Raw genomic sequence first — 19,152 nt, 5'->3', positions numbered from 1 at the left:
GCACTCTGGTGGCTTTGTGTTAGTCTTTAAGGCAGATATTGAAGGAAGAAAAATTATTTAGCAGTACAGATGAAAAACACTGAAAAGCTGAACTACAATATACCATACAAATAAAATGAAGAGGACTTGATGGGTAATTAATGGGAAGGATGATGGTGAGGAAAAATTGACAATATATCTTAGGTGTCACGATTGGGGGAAAAAAATCTTTTAATTGTAAAAAATCTACAAATCTATTAAAATTGGTGGTATTATATCCTCACAGGTATTAATCCTAAAAGCACTCCCTAATAAACTTCCTGCAGGCTAATTTCTGTCTGAGCCTGCTTCCAATGGAATGCTGAAAAACAATCTACAACAGATACTACCTAATGCTTAAAGATAATAATAATGCTGCTATTTGTAAGGTTTTTTTTGACAAGTTCTGCAGCTCTAAGTAAAGGGATTCAACACTAAGTTAAATTATTTTTTAAAATACTATTTAATTTTAATATATATTCTTACCATACTCACAAAGTGATATTTCTTCTTGAAAGATTAGAAGAAATACTAAGTACATTTTTGATAGATACTTGGTATCTGTAAAACTTGAGTAGTTCAATTACTCAGTAACTGTGTGTGCCTGTATGTGAATATATTACAAATACCAGCAAATCTGGATTTTGCTTACTGTATCTATTATATTGACGAGTCAGTGAAATTCCTCTTTGAAATGTTTATGTTTAGTCAGTAATCTCTCCAATTTTCAAGTCTTTTCAATGAGCGTTTCAGAGGAAAAACTAAGCATTCAAAAATCAATCACTATATAACTTTACCATAAATATTAATACCTGACTCACTATTTTAATAAAGGTAATTCCAAGTGACTTTATATGTTCTTACAAACATGTATGTATATTTATCTGATTATTCAGATATATATTATGTCTATATCATATATCTATTCAAGCATTCTTCTGATTCTGCACAGAGATGCATTAGTGGGCAGCTAGATTAGATAATTAGGACTTTGTGAGTCTTTGTGAACATTCGGTCAGCTTTATGTTTGGAGTAGTTTTTTCTGAATACCATATAAATCACAATACTACTCTGAAATTACCTCTTCTGGACACAGTTCATGTGTGCAACTCATAAAATGAGTGCAAAGTAGTGGGAATGCAATTGAGTATCTTGACTGAGAGGGTAACTCCAAACATTGTTGAAACATCTTCTCAAAAGCACGACTATAAAAACTATAAGGAAACAAAAATTAGAATCACAATTTTTATAGTTAAAATTAAAATTTTATGAAACAGTACCTTATAATTAATTTAATTTGATTCAAGTGAGTAAAAATTACCAACTGTAGCATTTATTCTCTTAGGAAAAGAAAAGTTATTTTTCCAAAGAGTTATCTCTTACACACCAATAATCATTTCAGAGTAATAAAAATATTATTTATATAACATTAACACATTTTTAAATAAAAAAATTAAAGAGAAGATAAACCATATCTATGGCATATGAATATATGACATTCAAATCTTACATCATCAAATTTTATCAAAGCTAAGTCACTATCAATTTTAAGAAACACCATTATTTTATGTACCACTAAGAAAGAAAAACATTGTCAATTAAACAATGACACACCATCAATTTTAAATTACTTCCGGATTTAAGAGATGTTAAATCTAAAAGAATGTGAGGTGATAAAATATAGTACATCTTGGAATAATGAAGACAAACAGAAGTCGTACACATGTCTTTATCTTGGATATGACAAAGTAAGACTGTGGTTAAGAGAAAATATGGATAAAAATTAATTAAATGACTGAAAATTTGCAAATTTTAAACATTATTCAAAGTGCCTTTATTTCCAAGAAAGAGAAGAGGAATTTCTGATTGCTGTATCCTTCTTTTGCAATAGGAACCTTTCTGTAGCTCAAAAACACCTAAACGTAAAATGTTCCATTTTCTTTCCAAGGTAGCCTTTGGGTCAGACAATAGGATAGGGTTCCAAATAATCCTTAAAATTCTTACAAACTTGTTATGTGATAACTGTGTTTCATGACTTGCATTAAGAGATCCCTATGTCTTCCCCACCTGGCGATTTGGATTTCTTCTGTAACACTGCTAATTAAAGCCATACTACAAACTGCAAAAATCAGTGTAGATTGGTTTTTTTCCCCCAAAAATAAAAGCAACGAGACACTTTTCATAATGATCTCTATTCAATACAAAGAAACTACTATCACTATCCACTGAGACTATCTCAGCATTTTAGAATTAAAGGGATCTACTAGACTATTCCATCAGCTTCCCTAAAGGAAAAAAGGTCAGGAAGCAGAAACAGAGTTGTTATTGTACAGCTCTGGTGTAAGAATACTTAAGTTTGAGTCCTGACACCACTGTCTATTAATTTTATTACAATCAAGCTCACTTATTCATTTAGATATTTATTAAGTACCTACTATATTAGACATTAAGGAAACAAAAACATGACCTTCTTCAAGAACCATATTATGGGGCTTCCCTGGTGGCGCAGTGGTTAAGAATCCGCCTGCCAATGCTGCGGACACGGGTTCAAGCCCTGGTCTGGGAGGATCCCACATGCTGTGGAGCAACTAAGCCCATGCGCCACAACTACTGAGCCCGTGTGTCACAACTACTGAAGCCCGCGCACCTAGAGCACATGCTCCGTAACGAGAGAAGCCACCGCAATGGAAAGCCCACGCACCATAACGAGGAGTAGCCCCTGCTTGCCCCAACTAGAGAAAGCCCACGCACAGCAACAAAGACCCAATGCAGCCAAAAATAAATAAATAAATTTTAAAAAGAACCATATTATGTGGGGGAGAAGAAGAGTTGTAAAGTACTAAGTGTAACAAAAGAGCTATATGATAGAAGCAAAGGAGAGTGGAGCACAATGGAGGGAATAGTCACCACATCATCATAATATAAATGTCTAACTTAATACTGCAGAGTGAAATTATGTGCTATTTAATTTCCAATGTTTGCTCTATTTAACCCTGACCCAAAACTTTTTTCCTTTAGTCTAATGACACAATCTGAAGTGACTGTTTTCACCTCCTCAAAGAAAGTGTAAAAAATAAATTCACATCAGTAAGAGTTGCTCTTATAGAGAAAAATAGATATAAAATCCCAACTTGGTAAACTTCATTTTATTGGCAAGTTGTCCACTATTCCATTTATTCTTAAGAGTCTATTACTGAACTGTATTAAGCACCACACTAACATAAATAATCAAGAAATATACCTTTGGATAATAAAAATTTCAAATTCTGATTTAAAGAAAATTACAACATACCAAAATATGGAGAGATCTGATGTTTCCACCAACATTTCCACCAGGGAATCTACCATTTTTGTGTGAAAAATTATTGTATTCATCATCTTTCCAAGTTCTCTGTGATCTGAAAGACTAAGTGAAGCCTTAGAGACACTAGTATATGCCTGTAAAAGTAAAGCAAAAAACAAAAGTAGTTTAGGTAATGACTTTAGGTATAGACCAAGTCTACAGGGGGGAAAGAAAAAAGAAAAACACCCACTACTGAAAAATACTTAAAGTTTATTATGAGCAACATCACCTTTTAAAAATTGTCTACAGTGACCCAAACTTGAAATTCCTATCAAGAATTTCTTTAAATAAACTGAAATACTGTCCATAAAACAGAATCTAATACATGGGTCATTCATCTTGAATGCCCAAAATAAGTGAAGTTACAACATCAAAAGTATAAAACAATGAATTGTCACAGTGTCCCTACCAAAAGAGGTTTTCAATCTATTTCAAGAGAAAACATATATAGGAAACAATAAGATGAAAGTAGGTATTGCACATGTTGATTCAGGGAGGTTTTAGATTATACTGAATCATTAGAAACTGGATAACATAACACATTGTATTAACTGATGGATTCTAGAAAACCACTGTGAAGATGGTAAAATTAGTGTACGTTGACCAAAAAGGCAATAGGTCTTAACCGAAACCATCAGGATAGGTTGTGAGGGAAAGAAATTCCACTAAAGAGGTACCAACTCACAGAAAGCGAAACCTGCCCACAGATGGCGGACATTTCAGAAGGGTGGAGAACAAGAATAGGAGGGGTGCCTACAGAACAAAACACTGCTCACTATGGCTGTGGTTAGAGTGCAAAGAAGAGAAAGGAAATGGTAAAAGAAAAGATTCAACCAGATCCTGCAGACCCTTGAAAATCATGTTAAAGAATTTAAACTTTTTGGTGAACCACCGAAGGTTCTGTGTGATAGCTAATTATTGTTTAGAAAGATTATTCTTTGTGGAAGAGGAAACAGAGAGGGGTGGGCAGAAAGGGAACAGGAGGCAGAGATCTATTAGGATGAAGTGGTGGCAATAATCCAGACAGGATTATGCTATGGTCTAGGGTCGTACAATTCAAAAGTGTTTAATCTGGGAATGACTAGATGTGAGAGGCAACAGAGAATTATGGATGATGGCCAGGGTTCTGGCTTTAGGGAGACATTCCTTCATAAATCTCATATGTGTGCCTACACACCCTGCTGGATATGCCAAAAACGCAAGGCCCAGACCACTCACTATCCAGGCCATTTCTGGGGATTATATTTGCATCTACCAAACTTGAGAAATAAAGAAATGTGTCCCTCTGGAACAAAGAGCAAGTATGCTTACTGTTGATGACAAAACAGAGGGTTCCTCAAACTCAGTCCTCCTTAGCTGCAAGACATGACCAATGCATAGCATTCATCTGGGTCTCTCTGTACTACCCACATGAGACACGGAAGCAAGGGAAAAATGATGTATATATACTGATGTTCATGCCACTTCCTGTGCAGTGAATTAAGTCCTTTGTCTCTGATCCAAGACTCCCATGTCTTCTGCTAGTACACATGAAATATTAAGAGACTAAATAATTATTGCCTTTTAAGTAGGATAAAAATCAAACCTCAGCTTCTACAATGGGAAATCTCAGCTTCTACATGGAGAAAATTACCATTCACTGAGGCAGGCACATCACAAAGCAGAGTTTTATATTTGTTGTTTGTGTCTGCCAGTAAAGGGAAGAGAATGAGGAATATGATGGCAGTACTCTAATGGCAAGATATATTCTGGACATTCATCACAAACTCAGTCTAACGGAAGTTTAATTTACTTTTCATCAGATTTAAAGTATAAAGAGAAACCAGTAGTGGCCATGAGTTCAATAAAGACTTCCATTAACTGAGCCTCATTTTAAAAATTCTGAATTAAAATATCACTGTGAAAATAAATTCAGATGAAATAGATGGTGACAAAATGAGATAATTTGATTTAAAACACTCATTTGAAATGCCTGACAACAATGGAAGAAGAAACATACATTACTAAAAAAGAATTGGTTTAAATAAAAGTCTAAGATTTGAACAACCCACGTAAATTAGAAGGCAGAAGAGAAGAAGCTAAAAGAAAGAGTGACTGAAGATGCTTAAGGGACTAATGAGACACAGTGGAATGAGGTGCCTTAGGAAGCAGAAAAAAATGGCAGAGAATACATGTAGAGAAGGAGAACTCTTCTTTTAAGACTACAAAGACTCCAGTGAAGGCACAAAGCATATTATAACATTCCCCCAAATGCTTATCCTTCTAGCCCTGCTCTACTCAAGAAGTGATATCTATAGAGCTCAGGACATCTCTCTCTGGCCATATGCTTATACCTAATAACTCTTGTCCTTCTACCAGATCACTGATCAAATGCAGATCATTCATATCTTTTGTGAAGATATTGATATTTTCCTTCTTGTAGTAATACTTTACACTAAAAAGTTTCTTTACTTGCCCTTTCCTGTGTAAGCTATGTTCCTATTCAAATTCTACCTATCTTTCGATGTCTGGGTTAAAACGTTGCTTTCTCTATAAAGCCATTACTAGCAATTCCAACTTGAATAAAACTTTCTCCTTCCTAAGAAAACTATAATTAATTGTTAATCATACTCTGTTGGTGGCATATTTCAACTTAAGCTTTTAGATTTTTAAACTGCTATTTAATTTTTCATGTTTTATGCCTTGTCTTCATAGCCAGATTTATAAAATACCCAAAAGAGGATTTGTACTCTTCTACAGATTATATAATACTACTGTCAATATTTTATATCCTGCATCCTATGGTCTAGTCTGTAGTCTTAGAACCCTCATTGTTGACCTGCTCTTAATAATCTCTGCAAACCTCCTAGATTCTGGACACTGCCACCCACCTCGCACTTCTGCCCCCTTTTCCTAGTTAAGACTTCTCTGGCTCAGTTTTATGTCCCATTATTTCTTCCTTGGTATGTTCTGACCTATTATCACTAAAAAATAAGAACCTATTATGCAATAGAAAGGGGTTGAGTGACTGTATGTCACAATCCTGGTTAAGAGCAATGTTACGGGTTAAATTATATCCCCCAAAATTATAATCCCTAATACCATAGAATGTAAAGAGTCTTTATAGAGGTAATCAAGTTAAAATGAGGTCATTAAAGTGGACCCTAATCCAATATGATCAGCGTCCTTATAAAAAGAAGAAATTTGGGCTTCCCTGGTGCCTCAGTGGTTGAGAGTCCACCTGCCAATGCAGGGGACACGGGTTCGTGCCCCGGTCCGGGAAGGTCCCACATGCCATTGGAGCGGCTAGGCCTGTGGGCCATGGCCGCTGAGCCTGCGCGTCTGGAGCCTGTGCACCGCAGCGGGAGAGGCCACAACAGTGAGAGAACCGCGTACCACAAAAAAAAAAAAAGAAGAAATTTGGATACACAGATAAACAAAGAAGGAAGACTATGTGAAGAGAGATAGCAATGTCATTACAGTGTTGCATTTATAAGCTAAGTAAAATTAAAAAATCTCACAGAGGGATATATCAATTCTATATCTCTAATGCTCACTCAGATGCTTTATATTCTGCTGTATGACTGCACTGGACAAAGGTAAAATTCTCAAGTAAATTTTTCAAATGAATAAGATTAAGAATCCTGGAAGTATTTAATAAGGGTATATTTGAAATGCATCTAAATCTCTAAAATTCTCTGAACCTAAATGTTGGTTTAAGCACTCCCACAAACTAAGAGTAAGAGACTGAAAGCAGTTCAAACTTTGTGACAATGACTTTTAAAATTTTTGATGTATATATCCTTTGGCAGAGTAATTCCACTTCTATTTTCATTCATTTTATAAGCACTGCTTATGTATTGTTTCAGAGGTGTTTTTTTTTTTGGGTTTTTTTTTTGCGGTACATGGGCCTCTCACTGTTGTGGCCTCTCCCATTGTGGAGCACAGGCTCCGGACGCACAGGCTCAGTGGCCACGGCTCACGGGCCCAGCCGCTCCACGGCATGTGGGATCTTCCCGGACCGGGGCACGAACCCGTGTCCCCTGCACTGGCAGGCAGACTCTCTACCACTGCGCCACCAGGGAAGCCCCAGAGCATTTTTTAAAACAAGAAAATGTTAATTTCTAAACTTTATTTTTAACTGGAAGAAAATAACCTATAATATATACACATTAAACATTTGGGGATGGTGGTATCTCAAGTATTCTTCCCCTGATCTCCCACTAACCAGCTCTGTAATCTCAGGCAAGTTACTTAAAACTGTGGCTTAATTTATAAAATCTTAATTTCTAAAAATATGCTGTTGTAGAACACAGATCAACAGACAGAAAAGTACCTATATATTTTGACACTGGAAGGAAAGAACCTAACAAAAGCAAAAGCACCTCAGGGAACTAAGCAGACTGCCAGAAAACTATGCTCTTTCTATGAGTGCTTCCTGAGACTGTATTCATCTAAAAATCTCTTCCTCAAACACATGGTGCTTATATTTTCACTTTTAATTAAAACACTTTAAAATTTTTTTATGTTGCAGAACAGTATACAGTATAACCTCATTTATAGGTTTGAACATCTAAAAGGATACTGCATAGGCCAATTATTAAGAGTTAATATTTCTGGGGAATGAAACTGGGAAAAGTGCGAATTTTCCTTTTCTACTTTACCTCTGGATACTTTGACTTTTTATAATGAGAACATATTATTATTATTTTTAAATATACAGTTATTGAAAATACCATGCCACAGTTTCCCCATAATTACTAGAAATATTTAAGGGGCAATTAAATTCTATCATTAAATTTACAGTACATACAAAAATTTCAGGCTTGAATTTTAAAAAGTCCTTAAAAACTATTTATGTGATGGTTATATATTGAATAAAAACTTTTTAAGTCTAATATTTATTTCTGCATTTCATAAAAATGAAGCTTTTAGCACTAGATCAGGGGATGGTAAACTATGGTCTGTGAGCCAGCTGCCTGCTTTTATAAATAGTTTTATTGAAACACAACTATGCCCATTTGTTTACATATTAAATAAAGCTGCTCTCACACTACAATGGCAGAGTAGTTATAACAAAGACTACGTGGCCCAAAAACCTAGTTATGTAAAAAATATGATACTGTAATCAAAACTTTTATATTGGTATAAGTGAGAAATATATTTATCCAAATTTAACAACTAATACAAATTATGTCTTCTATATATACAACTCAATAGCAAAAAACCAAAACAAATCAATTAAAAAAGTGCAGAGGATCTGAATAGGGCTTTTCCCAAAGAAGACATACAGATGGCCAACAGGTACATAAAAAGATGCTCAACATTACTAATCATCAACTCACACCTGTTACAATGGTTATTATCAAAAAGACAATAAATAACAAGTGTTGGTGAGGATGTGGAGAAAAGGAAATCCATGTGCATCATTGGTGGGAATGGGAATGGGTGCAGCCATTATGGAAAACAGTATGGAGGTTCCTGAAAAAATTGAAAATAGAACTAACATATGATCTAACAATTCCATGTCTGGGTATTTACCTGAAGAAAATGAGAACACTAATGCAAAAAGATATCTACACTCCTTTGTTCACTGAAGCATCATTTACAATATTCACAACATGGAAACAACCTAAGTGTCCACTGATGGATGAATGGATAAAAAAAGTTGTGGGACACACACACACACAGGAATATTATTCAGCCATGAAAAAGGCAGGAAATCCTGCTATTTGTGACAACATGGATGGACCTTGAAGGCATTGTGCTAAGTGAAAGAAGTCAGACAGAGAAAGACAAATACCATATGATCTTACTTATATGTGGAATATAAAATAACAAAAAAACAAAACAAAATGAACAAAAGAAAAAACCAAACTTGCAGGTACAGACAACAGATTGGTGGTTGCCAGAGGCAGAGAGTCAGGGGTAGGTGAAATGGGTGAAGGTAGTCAAAAGATATAAACTTCCAGTTACAAAATAAGTCAGTCCTGGGTATGTAATGTACAGGATGGTGGCTATAGTTAATAACACTGTATTACATATTTGAAAGTTGCTAGGAGAGTAAATCCTAAAAGTTCTCATCACAAGAAAAAATAAACTTTGTAACTACATGTGGTAACGGATATTAACTAGACTTACTGTGATCATTTCAAAATATACTTATATATTGAATCATTATGTTGTATACCTGAAACTAACAGAACCTTTCATGTTAATTATACCTCAATAAAAAAAAGTTTCTTTCATGAAGTAGACTATGTTAGTTATACAAAAGGAGTCTTTTCAATAGGTATATAATGAATATTTTTTTCATATTAAGTTATGTTTTCATGTTAACTAAGGTATTCAATAACAAAACAGAATGACAATGAAAATTATTCTTACCTGTAATCTAAACCAATCTAATCTCATTCCTCTGAAATCAAATACTTCCCCATCTTCAACTACAATAATAGAAAAAAGATTACAAACCAAATTAATGTAATTAAGTTGTAATTAATATAATTTGTAATAATGTAATTATACAAACCTATAATCACATTTTAAAATTTAAGAGCTAAGACAATTCCACTTCTGGACATATATACAAAAGAATAAAGCAAGGTCTTGAAGATATGTGTACACGAATGTTTATAGCAGCATTATTCACAACTGTCAAAAGGTGGAAGTACCAAAAAGTCCATCAACAGGGGCTTCCCTGGTGGCGCAGTGGTTGAGAATCTGCCTGTTAATGCAGGGGACACAGGTTCGCACCCTGGTCTGGGAGGATCCCACATGCCGCGGAGCAACTAGGCCCATGAGCCACAACTGCTGAGCCTGCGCATCTGGAGTCTGTGCTCCACAATGAGAGAGGCCGCAATAGTGAGAGGCCCACGCACCGTGATGAGGAGTGGCCCCCGCTTGCCACAACTAGAGAAAGCCCTCGCACAGAAACAAAGACCCAACACAGCAAAAATAAATAAATAAATTAATAAACTCCTACCCCCAACATCTTAAAAAAAAAAAAAAGTCCATCAACAGACGAATGGATAAACAAAATGTGATATAAACACACAATGGCACATTATTTAGCCTTAAAAAGGGAATAAATTCTGCCACATACTACAACATGGATCAAATGTTGAGGACATTATGCTAAGTAAAATAAGTTAGTGACAAAAAAGACAAATACTGTACAATTCAGTTATGTGAAGTATCTACAATAGTCGAACTCATAGAAACATAAAGTAGAATAGTGGATCCAGGGGCTGGAGGGAAAGGAAAATGGGGAATTGTTATTTTTTAGAGTTTTAGTTTTACAAGATGAAAGGTTCTGATTATTTATTACACAACTAGGTGAGTATACTTAACACTACTGAACTGTACACTTAAAAATAATAAGATAGTAAATTTCATATTATGTTTATTTTGCAATTTAAAAATAATTTAATAGGTAAGAGTGAAATAATTCTCATATCCTATAAAGATGATGATAAAGGAGGCAGTTATGCTAAGAGAAGTGTAAAGTACAGACTTCTCTCCTAAACCCTGTGACTCTCAGTTTGCTTACATGTCAATTTAAAGGACCTAAAATAGAGCATGAGGAATCCTGCAAATAGAAACTTTGGATAGCATGCTGAAGTCCCACAAAATAACTTTATATAAACCAAACACAACCAGGCAAGGTTACAGTAGATTCATTACTTAAGTGTGATAACTATAAAGGTTAATAAAACTAAATAAATTTATTACTCAGAAATTTTCAAGGTTTCTGATACCTTTTACTTAAAGATTATAAAACTAGAACATCATATCAGTCTACTGGAATAGAGTATTCAACTAATGGAGAGGCAGTCTATTATAAGACATCAACTTTTGAGATGGACAGACCTGAACTTAAGATCCTACTGTAGTAGTTAACATCTGTTAGAGTGTGGGCAAACCATGTTAAATAATTGGGAGGTTAACCCTTAAACCTTAAGTTTCCAAATCTGTCAAATAAAAGTAGTAACAGCTTTTTAACACTGATGAGGATTAAATAGGATAATACATATAAAGTGCCTGCCCAGATTAACCATTTTATTAGTGGTATCCATTACTGTCATAGGTAATGCTTGGACCAAATATGCACTTTGTTACGATGTGGAGTGCTCATTTTTCTTTATTATTTTTTTATATTACAAAATGCTTTCTTCCCCCTGCTGAATAATAAGAAATGTTAAGCTATACTTCTTATGATTTTATAATCATCACACATCCATTCTGGAAACCTTTGCTTCAGAATGAACAAAGTTAAAACAAAAGAGAACAGGTTAAATATGTCCCAAAATAAGATAAGTAATTCTGTAAAAACTAACTGCTAAATCCTCTCCTTAATAATCTAATTTGAAACCTGATTACAAGAAAATGTTTTTATTTAAAAGACTTATTACCTTGTTTTACACTTAGAGAAGTCATAGTGTTCACAAAAGAGGACATGATGATTGATTCATCTTCAGGGCAAACAGAAAGATTCTGAAAATCAAAAAATAATGATAAAAACATCTAGCTGGGAAGAAACTCATAGGTCCATCAACTGGTAGATGGATAAACAAACTTGCATATCCATAATATGGAATATTTTTCTGCAATAAACATTCCTTTCTGGAATGGAAGGTTGATACACACAATAACATGGATGAATCTCAGAAACATTATGCTAATTGAAAGAAATGAAAAACAAGAAATTATATCATGACAATTTCATTTATAGGAAAAACTTTTTTACAAGGCAAAAGGTGACAAAGAGCAGACAAGGGGTTGCTGGGGGTCTAGAGAGGGAATCAACTACAAAGGTGCAGAAGAAAACTTTTAGTGTTGGAAATGCTCTACATCTTGACTGGTAATGTTACATGAATGTATACAGTTGCCCAAATTCAAACAGTACACTAAAAATGGATGATTTTTATCATACATAAATTTTACCTCAACAAAATTACGGCCAAAAAAAAAAATCCCTCTCAAACTGGCTAAAAAAAGTGAATATTTGATAACTGCATGTAAAGTAGATGCTAAATGATTAACTTTTTAAAAAGTGGATGCTTAGCTCACAAAAAGCATAAATAATTTTCAAAACATTTACACTTATACAACAATGTAAATGTACACAATGTCCTATACTATACACTTAAAAATGGTTAAAATGGTAACTTTTATGTTATGTATATTTTACCACAATTTAAAAAAATTTAATACCTATTACAATGAACTATTTTAACAGGTTAATCTTAGTTCTAAATTTAAATCCTAACAAGTGGTTAAAAACACTATGCATATACTTTACAACAGAAGTGGGTGGTAAAAAGCTCAGACATTTGAGTTAAGACTTGAGTTCAAATAGTGGCTCTATTACTCATGAACTGTGCAATACTGATCAAGTTACATAAGGTCTTTTTTCTTCACTATACCTACCGTCACAAAGTTGTTGTAGAGAAGTAATATACTATCAATAAATTTGCCAATTATTAATATTAGTATTATTATTGCTGCTGCTACTACTATTACTATAATCCCAGAAAAAATAAAAAATTAATTTTCTCAGTATTTTTAAAATCCAATTTATATAAAAGACACCAAAAGACATGGAGTGACTTAAAAATTCTAACACTTTAACATAAATCTGTAAAATATATTAATAAATATCCAACTAGTCACAGTAAGTTTCAAAATGCCATGAAACCAAGAGTCTGGTTTACTTTTTTAGATTGTGATAGCACAGTAGACTTTGGTTTATCTGGTAAGTAATAAGTATTCCAAAAAAAACTGCAGCAAAGCAATAACACTCTAAGCATAAAATCAGCTTTTCTATCCCCCCTTTTAATAGACATTATTAAAGGAAGCATATGAGCTCCATCTAGTGGATAAAAGAAATAAACTAGTTTAGGATAGTAAACTATAAACTGTATATAATCCAGGGTAAACAATTACATGAACAATTTTTTTTTAATTTGCATTTTTAGGTAGGTTTGAAAGAAAATTCGGATATCAAAGTATGGTTATTTATGTGGAAAACGAGTAGTTTTAGAGTAGTCTTAATATAAAGATAATTCGTGATGCTCTTCCTCTGTACCATGTTAGCTTATAGTAGTTTATAGACATCTGATTTTTTAAAATGAAAACACTGAAATATTATTTTCCTTAAAGTCAATTTATTTGGCATAAAAATAAATCTATATTAAGATTAAAAAGACTGAATCAAGAAATTATGGAAAGCAAAAAAATGAAAAAAGCTAAGACTAAAAATCAATAGAAGAAAATGCAAACTGAAAATAAAATTAGGACATTTTATTAAACTATGACATCTAGATGAATTTTTTTTTTTACTCGCCATTCTCTAACACACTATGCAAAAAGATTTATCTTCTGTTTTCCTCTAATACTTAATTATCAATTATAATGTCTCCATGAACTCTTCTTGATCTCCATAGCCACTGCCCAAGTTCAGGCTCTCAGCAGCTCTCACTTAGCCTACTACAGTAATTTTTCTTCTGATCTCTCTGCATCCTCACTTGGCCCCAGGCAATCTATCACCAACACTGAGTCAGGGTGATCTTCCTAAGTATTAAATCTGATTTATGACTAACCTCCTCTTTTGCAAGACCCTCTATAATTTGGTTACTGTACCTCTCCACCCCCAAGATAAAGAATTATTCCCTGCATGTGTTCACTATGAGTTTTATACACACGTAAGCATAATGCCCATCACACTGAACTACAACAAAATGTTTTTGCCCCTCTAGATGATGATCCCCTTAACAAAATATGACCATGACTTACTTACATTTGTATCTTCACCACTTGGCAAAAGATTACTTTCGTAAATGTTTACTGAGCAAATAAATCAGTTATTAGAGAGGAGGGAAATAAGGAACAAAAGGGAGAATATGACATAATTTTTTACCTGCACAAGTTCATTGAGGACAACAGCATCAAAGCCAGAAAGGTACTGCACGTAATACCTCTGCATTACAGGTCCGTATTTCCTCACATGTGCTCTAAGCTCTTCCATGTAAAATATTAATTCAGCAATGTGCCTTTTTAAAAAAATTCAAGAAAAATATTTCAAAAATTAAATTCACTGTTATCAAGGAAAATATGAAATGCCTTTGATATTGCTACATTAAGTTTCTTCCTTAGAAAAAGCACTGTTAAATATTTAATGTCAACTAGTTTCTTTTTATATTATTTCATATAAATAGATCATGGAAAGCAAAAAAAAAGCTAAGAATAAAAGACTGATAAAGGAAAATACAAAATAAAAATAAAATGAGGACATCTCATAAATACATCATTAAAAAATCATAAATGAAAGAAGATTACAGTATTAGGGAGAAGTAAGATTTTTCTGTATGCTCTTATTTCTCTGATTCATTTACCTAACTTGTATTGAGGGACCGTGGACTAAAATGAGAGAAAGATATTACAAATGACACAGTTGCAACTCCATTAGGATTCTTATTCAAATTTTTGTGTAGTACATAGTTTTGAAACATGAATTCCATAAGAAATACTATACTATAGCAAGAAAACAAACAAGAATTCTATGACCACCTAGAGTACTAAAGAGAAAACATTTAAAGCCCTAATTCTAAGCTAAAGTTGACTTTGCATTGTAATTCATATCACCTAACGATATATTATAAATACTCCCTCCATTACGACAAATATGAAAAGCCTTAAAAAAAGTTTTTAAAAATAATGTTACTTTAGTCCCCAAATTCCATAGCCCATAAATCAAAATATACAAATATTATACTTTTTAAATGTTGCTAAACTTACTTATCTATAAAGTCATCTGCACTCTTCTTTGGCATGTTATCTGCATGACGAAGTAGCCAGATAATTTCATCACGGGCAAAGGATAATGCCATAAAAACAAAAAGTGCCTGATAGATATTAAAAAAATAATAATAACATTATTTACTCTCATGCAAAGATTAAAAACAAAACGTATTCATAATCTTTCTCCAAGTGAAAAGTCATTAGCAAAACTGATAATACCAACTTTAAAAGACAGAAATGAGAAAACAGAGGAAAACTTCAATGTATCAAGGAAAGCATGCACATAAGCAAGATGTGAGGAAAATGCAGGAAGGTCTGATTTACGAGTGCCAAGTCAGCAAATCCACTCTCAGCTAAATATAAAATACACTTATGTAGTCCCTGACTCAAAGTTTTGTAAAATTTCACAGAGAGAGAAGAAAAAATTTTTTTTAATTTTAATATGATACACTGATTGTAGTTGAAATAAGGATTAAATCAATTACCTTGGGACCTAGCAAGCCAGGTTGATCAGAGAGGACAGTAGCCAATTCTTTCAGTGCAGACCTTAAAAACTTGCGTCTTTCTCTGTGCATTGAACCGCTATAGGGAAAGACACCCACCATTACAGTTTATCTGTTTCTAGTAAACTTATTATTGGCAATTAAATAACATCATTTCAGGGTCAACTTCCAAAGTTTTCTTAGGAAACAGAAGCCCTTACAAATATCTTCTATGTGTTTGTCATTAAGTGACTTTCCAATCTCATCTTTATCCCTGCCTTTCTTGTGCTGTTTTTAACCATGCTTATTTTCTTCTCTCTAGCTATCAAAATCCTACCCAAACTTCAAGACCAATCCTTCAAGAAGTATTTCCCAATATACAGATGTCTATTTCTGAATAATTTCTGCCAGTTTAGTATCATATAGACTAGCACTCTATAAACTATACTGTGAAATCCTCAAAAGTAAGCACTGTTCTATTGTATACTTGTCACCCCCACATAGAATCAATAAATATAACTTAATAAATATCTGATAATCTATATCCTCCTTTATTAAGTATATTCCTATTAAATATATAAAACTGACTAAATAGGGGCTTCCCTGGTGGTGCAGTGGTTGAGAGTCCGCCTGCCGATGCAGGGGACACGGGTTCGTGCCCCGGTCCGGGAAGATCCCACATGCCGCAGAGGAGCTGGGCCCGTGAGCCACGGCCGCTGAGCCTGCGCGTCCTGAGCCTGTGCTCCGCAACGGGAGAGGCCACAACAGTGAGAGGCCCGCGTACCGCAAAAAAACCCAAACAAAACAACAAAAAAGAAACTGACTAAATAAAAGCTATATTCAATAAGGTACTGGGATGAAATCTATTTGGTGCTACTGTTCAAAAACAGAAAGATGAGGAAAGGATAATCATAGATATTCATGTACTAGGTATCTTAAAAATAAAATACAAATTAGAAAAATTTATTCTCACACATTAACAAGGAAAAAAAAATCACAGAATATTCTATGAATTCCAACTCCTCATACTATTCAAAACATACATCATTCCAAAAAAGTTTTAAAATTTAGATAGTTGCAAAAAATAAATGGCCACACACACACCACACACACCATATGCCAAAAAACTAAGTATTGATAGAAGAAATATGCAACACCAGAAATTAAGCTGTGACACAACAGATTAATTTTAGAAGACACATTAAAACCCAATCTTTGCCTATGTGACCTCAGGTTCCATCTCTCTAAGCTTCAGCCTCTCATCTATAAAGCAGGGATGATGACATCTGACTCAAAAAAATACATCTTTCGTGATGCCTAATATATAGTACCTTTACAATGTCAGTATAATTCTAATGACAAGCTCTCTTTTAACTGACAATAATAAACACATCTGGTGTAATATCTAAGAAGAAAGTGGGCAAATGTTTTGATTATTTTGCTACTCAGGGTCCCTGCAAGGAATATTAACATCGAGAGAAAATATGGAGTACTATGGCACGTGTTAATGAAGGATAAGAATTACTACTCCTCACTATTTATACCTGTTTTATATAATAAATAAAGGGAATAAAAATGCCTTACTTTTAAAAGATCTTTATAAAAGATAGCTGAGACACCATATATCTGCCTAGGGTCTAACACATGAATAAGTCATAATCGTATGTATTTCTGTAGGTCAGGAAAGAAATTCTAACACATTCCAAAGTATGTTATTTGTACTAGAGAATGATTTTATAATAATATAAGTACTTTATTCAAGTGAAAAAATGCATGGGAAATAATATACTACAGTTAGCAATGAATAAAGATGATTTAAATTCCCAACATCCATTTTACAGCCTAAACCTAAATTCTAAAACTTCTTGTGGTTTTATATTTTTACCTGTGACCATGGTGCTTATCTTTTCTCTGCCTTATAGAAATACTGATGGATCAGATAATGTTATCTCTACATTACCTAGACTTACTGGAGAAACTATTCTATACAAGTATATCATACATAACAATTAAATGAAATATCAAATTATTCATGAGAAAATTGAAAAGTTGTTCAAACATCTTAAATACACTAATTTATATATTTACTAATAAAATATATTTACTAAAATTTGGGAAAGGTATGGGATTAACATACTTTGAAAAGTAAATATCATTTGGGAGAGTGTAAAGATATGTCAATTTTCATGAAGTATCATAAAAATCATCGTAACTTGCAAAGTATTGGCACCAAAGCATAGTGGCAGTAAGAGAACTGAATGATACCAAAATAAAGTCCTCTGTATAGTATTCCTTAGAGCATTTTTAAAAACAATTCAAAAATACTTAAAATCTGTCTGCATTAGCACCAATACAGAGATGTTGGTGTTAATACACTGTACTCTGGTACAGATACAGAGGTTATAAACTTATTCCTCGTTGGTTGAAAGTCCTTCACTTCTACGACCATATCTTACACACCATTAATCTGCACTCACTTCAACAAAATAATGCTTTAAGAAAGGAATTCTTGATTAAAAGTTCCACAGGTAAGTTAGAACTACTTACGCATGTGACACAGCTGCCTCTTTGCATTCTCTTATGTCATTAATACGCTTATTATAGCTATGAGCAAAAAGAAAAAAAAAGGAAATATGTTAATCTTAATTTGGTCAATAACAGTAAAAATAAGTTAGTCAAATACTAGTCAATTAAAAATGTCTTATTATCAACAAGAAAAACTGGCCTTCAAACTGGAAATACATGGAAGAAGTCTATCCACATCCTTTTCTAGCACCTTAAGTATCCAATCAACTATTCTTAGAAAAATAAATCTCATATTATATTAAAATCCAGTAATAAAATTAAAATTTACCACGTAGATTTTTATTTTATTAAATACACTTCCTTAAACCCCCAATAGAGATATTAAAATTATACTTCTAATATAATTAGCAGTGATTTCCAAAAATTGGAAGTGCTGACAAAGCTATTACTTCTGGCTTTTTATCACTTGACTTTTTATGCTATCTCGCAAGCATAAAAAAATTTCTCAAAGGACACATACTAGTGATCAATACTAGTGACTGGGAATACGGCTTTTGTGGTGGAGAAAACTGGGGCAGGAAAGCATCTGACTACTTTAAATCATTTTAAGGAACAGAATTATGGGTGATTTTTACTCACCATTTTTAAAAAAACACTTTTTTTTCCGAATTAAAAACATTTAAATAAAAGAAACTGAACACCAACATCAAACAGTTTGAAGGTACCATCTAAAAAATAAACGCTAATAAATATATGCTAATTTCCTTACTACTAAACGCAAAAACTCAAAACTCCTAAAATGTTAAAGAAAAATTATCTTCCTGACAACCTGGCTAAAACCACTTAGACCAAGAACTTCAACTTCTAAATTAAGTACGCTAAGATTTTTGTGTTCTTTAGGGAAATGTCCAAAATACACTAATTCTGTAATCACTGACCTGTATAAATAATGAGCTCTTATACTTGTGGTCTGACTTGTAATTACTATAATAATTCACATTT

General features: G+C 33.3%; 1 protein-coding gene across 4 annotated transcripts in view; it reads right to left on the bottom strand.

Annotated features, from left to right (window-relative positions):
- Window positions 1–19,152, bottom strand: part of NCKAP1 (NCK associated protein 1) — a 102,812-nt gene that overhangs the window by 37,539 nt on the left and 46,121 nt on the right. For all 4 annotated transcript variants that reach the window (XM_067741279.1, XM_067741281.1, XM_067741280.1 and 1 more), the window contains 8 exons: window positions 18,172–18,228; window positions 15,628–15,724; window positions 15,140–15,246; window positions 14,262–14,394; window positions 11,755–11,836; window positions 9,728–9,786; window positions 3,311–3,456; window positions 1,100–1,232 (listed from right to left, as the gene is read on the bottom strand). In XM_067741279.1, coding sequence (XP_067597380.1) covers window positions 1,100–1,232; window positions 3,311–3,456; window positions 9,728–9,786; window positions 11,755–11,836; window positions 14,262–14,394; window positions 15,140–15,246; window positions 15,628–15,724; window positions 18,172–18,228 — 814 coding nt within the window. The remainder of the gene's footprint in view (window positions 1–1,099; window positions 1,233–3,310; window positions 3,457–9,727; window positions 9,787–11,754; window positions 11,837–14,261; window positions 14,395–15,139; window positions 15,247–15,627; window positions 15,725–18,171; window positions 18,229–19,152) is intronic.

The sequence above is a fragment of the Pseudorca crassidens genome, chromosome 6 (assembly GCF_039906515.1).
Source record: "Pseudorca crassidens isolate mPseCra1 chromosome 6, mPseCra1.hap1, whole genome shotgun sequence".
Taxonomy (NCBI): domain Eukaryota; kingdom Metazoa; phylum Chordata; class Mammalia; order Artiodactyla; family Delphinidae; genus Pseudorca; species Pseudorca crassidens.
This window is presented reverse-complemented; position numbering and strand designations above follow the sequence as displayed.